Source organism: Elephantulus edwardii, unplaced genomic scaffold, assembly GCF_000299155.1.
Source record: "Elephantulus edwardii isolate Elephantulus edwardi_28Jun2011 unplaced genomic scaffold, EleEdw1.0 scaffold00006, whole genome shotgun sequence".
NCBI classification, from domain to species: domain Eukaryota; kingdom Metazoa; phylum Chordata; class Mammalia; order Macroscelidea; family Macroscelididae; genus Elephantulus; species Elephantulus edwardii.
In genome coordinates, this window is record NW_006399756.1 from 17026396 (window position 1) to 17032183 (window position 5788).

General features: G+C 40.7%; 1 protein-coding gene across 1 annotated transcript in view; it reads right to left on the minus strand.

Moving 5' to 3' along the window:
• Nucleotides 1-5788, minus strand: part of NHLRC2 (NHL repeat containing 2) — a 54533-nt gene that overhangs the window by 44201 nt on the left and 4544 nt on the right. The window contains 1 exon segment of the mRNA XM_006903636.1: nucleotides 4079-4231. Coding sequence (XP_006903698.1) covers nucleotides 4079-4231 — 153 coding nt within the window.

Below are 5788 nucleotides of genomic sequence, written 5' to 3' on the forward strand. Positions count from 1 at the left end.
CTCTCCAAGGAACAGCCTCTCCTAGCAACATGTCTAGTAAATTACTGGTAAAAAAATTACTAGTAAGTAAATTTATTGTCTTAACATCGGCATTTTTAGTTTCTTTTGTTTTATTATGAAAGTGTGTTCAGGTATTCAATATTAATTGTATCTCAATGGCAATAAAACAAAAATTCTCACCACTGACGCTATAGGCCATGACGGATGGAGAAGAGATTCAAACTGTCAACAACTTCATCTTACTTGGATCCACAATTAATACATCTGGTACCAGTAGTCAGGAGATCCAAAGACATACTGCACTAAAAAAGTCTGCAGTCAGGGACCTCTCCAAATTACTGAGGAGCAATGATGGTAGTTGAGGACTAAGGTACGCTGTATTCGGGCCATGATCTTTTCAATCACTTGCTACGCTGCTGAAAGCTGGCCAGGACGACAGAAGAAAAACTGAAGCCTTTGAACTGTGGTACTGGAGAAGAGTGCTGAAGATCCCATGGACAGTCAAAAGAACAAATGGCTATGTCTTGGGAGAAGGTGCAGCCAGAGTGCTCCGTGGAGGCAAAGATGATTAAACTTCACCTCACATACTTTGGCCATGTGATAGGAGAGGCTACTGATGGGAGAGGGACATCATACTTGGGAAGGTGGAAGGATGGCGGAAGAGAAGGCCCTCAACCAGGTGGACGGACTGCTGCAATGGGCTCAAGTGTGTCATAGCTTGTGAGGATGGCACAGGATAGGACAGGGCTCAGATCTGTTGTTCATAGGTTCACTATAAGTCCTACTCAACTTGATGGCATCTAACTAATAACAATTATGAAAGTAACACTAGTCACAATGATAAACCAGTTAGAACTAGTTAAAAGCTATTTAATAGAGGACGACACTGGGTACAAAACTGGGCATCTTCCAGGGTGTTTCTGAATCAGTAAGGACTTTCTCACTCAGCTGTTCTGGCTTACTGATAAAATGACTTGAATAGTCTATGGAATTTAAAACAGGCTGGCAACCGTTGTCTCAAGATTATAAATAGTCCTGCTGGCAGATATGTTCAGAAATACATCAGACAGTAATAGGACAAGATATTTAGCTCGGAGAAAGCAAATTTAATTTAGGGACAACTTATTGAACTCTTATGTGATGAGCCCTTGGTATGCTTGCTTCTGTGAATATTAGTTACACTTACGGTTGATCAATATAAATATCTTTACTTCTAAGTTAATTCCATTTTCAGATAGTATATTTCAATATGGCAATGTTTCTTTGAAACTATATTGTTAAGACTACTTACAAAGCATGTTGTTTTAAAGAAGTATACAGAGGCATGTAAAAGTTAAGACAATGAAAAAAGAACACGGAATTGATACCTCTGAACTGTGGTATTGGCAAAGAACACAGAGCAAACCACGAATTGTCAAAAACCAAAGTTGCCAAGGAACAAAGTGCAGCCATAGTGCTCCTTAGAAGCAAGGATGGTGAGACTTTGTCTCACATACTCTGGGCACGCTATCAGGAGGGACCCGTTCCTGGATAACACGATGTTTAGAAAGGTAGACGGCTGGAGAAGAAGAGGAAGATCTTCAGTGAGATGGAGTATCATGGCTTGGGCCAAGGGCCCATTAGTTCTCAAAGTGTCATGTTCTTTTAAAAAATGTAAAGGGATCTTTTGCAGTAGCTTTGTCCAGTATAATATGCTATTTGATTTCATGACTGCTGCCTTCATGGGCACTGATTATGGACTCTAGTAAAATGAAATTCTTGACAAGTTCAATCTTTACTCCATTTGACTTGATGTTACTGTTTGCTGTGCCATCCCCACAATCTCTGATATGCTCACACCTACTGTTATAATCACTGCGTCAGTCAATCTTGTCAGGGGTCTCCCCCTGTCCTTCTGCCTTTCCCAGCATGACACCCTCTTCCAAAGACTGCCCCCTCCTAACAACATACCCAAAGTATGTAAGATGAAACTTCACCATCCTTGCCTCCAAGAAGGACTCTGGTTGTATTCTGTCCAAGACATATTTGGTTATTCTTTTGTCAGTCCACAGGATAGTCAATACTCCTTGCCAACCTCACAACTCAAAAGCATCACGTCATCGTCTGTCACCCTTAGTCACTGTCCAGCTCCCAGATGCATAGCAAGTAACTGAAAGCAAGGTTCTAGCAGCTGCATTTTGCAGGTTGTTGACATGGTAAAAAGATACAGCCCTTCTACACACCCTTAATTTTAAAACCAGAGTATTTTCTCATTCTGTTCAAATAACTGTCTCTTGGTCTAAGTACAGCCTCCATATCAGCATAAGTAAGTGTTTGATAATCCCCATTATTTGCAATGATACCCATAATTTGCTATGATTTACAAAGCTGAGTGACTTTGCATAGTTAACTATGGGGAACATCTGAGTTCTCATTAAATCTTACAGCTGGGCAATTCTACTCCCACTGAAAATTTTCTCTGTAACTCTTTTTCTTAACTAAATTTCAAGATTTTTTATACAAATACATTCTATTCCTGTCTTTACTTAAATAAGATCAGCTATTCTTTTTTTTTCTACCCACTCCAAGAAGAAAGCTTCAGTGACTTCAGACAGAAATGACTGTAACTATCAGTTTCTCTTCTCCCTTTGTTCTCTTTTTAGAAAGAGGTAAACAGATAGAGAAAATATTCCTTAAAACTTTTAGAGTAAGCTCTTCCATCTTCATAATTTCTAATATCCTAAGAAAGAAACTTCCAATTGCCATGAAAACATTCATATTTATAAACTATTTTTAATACCCCAAGGACAAAGAAAAAGTATCTGCTATAATATTTATAATATTTTTAATTATACTGAAGCTCATGCCATCTGAAATTAATATAAGTCTAATTACATTTTCTCATAGAAACTTTAAAATCTTTTATCACAGTGGAAAGAGAATAAAATTAAGGTCATTCACTTTTTTCCCCCATAGAGCACAATTTTGGTCAGTCTAGACATTTAAGAAAGACCTTTTGAAAGCCTATCATTTTAAAAAAGGAAATTATACCCTTAATCTCTGACAAAAACATGCTAAATGGTGGGGTTTTTTTCCAAGTAGGCAAGGCATTATCAGTAAGCTTAATCCTCTGTGGAAAGGTCCGCAAAGCCATCATGTCAATCCAGTTCTTAGGGACCATACAGGACAGAGCAAACCTGTCCCTCAGGGATTCGAAGGCAGTAAATGTTTACAGAAGAAGACTGCCTCGTCCTTCTCCCACTGAGCGGCTAGTGATGTCAATCACGAACTTCTAGTCAGCAGATCAATGCTAAACTCACTATGCCACTAGGGCTCCTAAGAAAAAGCACAGGGTGTCCTTAATTCTTAGATTAAAAATTACTTTTAGAATCACTTACATTTTGATGTTCATTTTCTTTTTTATTGTTGTTGTTGTTGTTATGTGCCGTCGAGTCGTTTGCGACTCATAGCGACCCTATGTACTACAACCCTAAACCCTGCTCTATCCTGTGCCAATCTCACTGCCTCTGACACACCCATCCCGATTACCCCAGTCACTGAATCAATCCACCTCACAGAGGGTCTTCCCCTCCTGCACTGTCCCTCTACTCTACCCAGCATGATGTCCCTCTCCAAAGACCTGTCTCTCCTTGCAACATGTCCAAAGTATGTCAGACGAAGCCCCAGAATCCTTGCCTCCAAGGAGCAGCCTGGTTTAATCCTCTCTACGATGAATCTGTTTGTTTTCTTGGCAGTCCATGGTACATTCAATACTCTTCTCCAGCACCACAGCTCAAAGGCGTCAATTCTCCTTCTATCCTCCCTAGTCATTGTCCAACTCTCTGATGCATAACAAGTGATTGCAAAAACCATGGCCTGTATCAGGCGGACCTTAAGTCTCCAGAGAGATACCATTGCTCTTGAGTACTTTAGAGAGGTCCCTAACCGCAGACTTTCCCATCGCAATACGTTTTTTGATTTCCTGGCTACTGGTGCCAAGAGTGTTGACCGTGGAGCCGAGCAAATAGACAAATAAAGAAGCTAATCTTTCAGTGCCCAGCAAAGATAGTTTCTTAGAAAGACATTAAAGGAAACATACCTTTATCAGAATATTTATGTTCTAATTGGTGGAGATCAGGCAACAGGTGAATACAGTTTATGCAGCAGTAGGTGAAGAAATCAAGGACGACCACTTTTCCACATAGATCTTTGTAGACAGAAATAGGTCCTTCTGTGTTCAGCCATTCTAATCCTGAAAATGATAGAAAACAGATTACAATGATTAAAGAAAAAGATAGTTTACCCAAAACTTTCCATTAAAATGTGAGCTACTGTTTTCTCTAAGGCTGGTGTAAATAGAAAATCTTAAGAGCACACAGTGGCAACTGATTATATTTAATATTTTATGAATTATTACAAACCACTCCTTTCTGTTAATAAACAGAAAAATAAAAAAATTTTATGTATCTTCATGACCATCACAAAACAAGGATTTGTAAAGAAAAAGAAAACGACGAAGACGGCAAGTATGTCAACATCAAAAGTCCAAAGACAGAAGGAAGAAGGTCAGGAGGGGTTAGTGAAAGGCGGGAGGATGGAGATGAGGCTGTAACGAGACGGGCTATAAACACAGACAGTGTCTGTGAAAAGACAGATTGCATTAAACAGGAAGAGGACCCGACGGAGCCATTACCGCTCGCCTGTCCATCTGTCATCGTGCGGTGGCTTCCGTGTGGCTGGAAGCTAGGCCACTGTTATTTCAAACACCAGCAGGGTCACTCCTGGTGGACTGGGTTCAGCGGGACTTCCAGACTAAGAGAGACTGGGCAGGACGCAGGACTGGTCACCTGCTTTGAAATAACGGGCCCTTGAAAATCCTGTGAGGATCAGTGGAACACTGTCTGATAAAATGCCAGAAAAGGAGGCCTTCAGGTTGGAAGGCAATGAAAACATGACTAGGGAAGAGTTGCTTCCTCAACCTAAGTGACCATGGATGGAGTCAAGCTTTCACCCAGTGAAGGATCTACATTTGCAGCAAGACTTGAAATTAGGAAAAACAGTTGCAAACATCTATGAATAATCTGAATGTGGAAAGTATTCAACGACTCTAAGAAAACTGGAAGTTGTTTAAGTGAAATGGAATGTATAAACACAGATATCCTAGACATTACTGAGGGAGCGCTGGTAGCTTAGTAGTAAGGCACTGCGCTGCCAACCAAAGGCCTGAGGTTTAAATCCGCCAGCTGCTCCACTGGAGAAAGAAAAAAATTTACTGCCTCTGAGAACCCACTGGAGATTTGACAACAACAGACATTATTAAGCTGAAATGGGCTGGAACTGGCCATTCTGAATTAAACATTCATATGGTCTACCATGCTAGCAATCATAAACTGAAGGTGGCATATATAGTGCCTTTAGCTGCTAACCCAAAGGTCATGCACCTCTGGTGGGTGTTATCCAACATTTCTTAAGAAGAAAGATGGACAGTCTCCTCCCATGGCAATTTACAACCTCAGAAACCCGATGGAGGCTGCTGTGAGTCAGAATCCATTCCCAGGCAGGGAGAGAATGAGCGCGTGGTTATCTAGTCAGGGTCAAAAGAACACTTCAAACTCTATACTGAAGTACAACGCTGTCAATAACAAGACAATATGTTGTTGTTGTTGTTGTTGTTATGTGGCGTCAAGTCACTTGCGACTCATAGCGACCCTATGTACAACAGCCCTAAACTCCGCTCTGCCCTGTGCCAATCTCACTGTCTCTGACACTCCCATCCCAATTATCCCAGTCACTGAATCAATCCACCTCA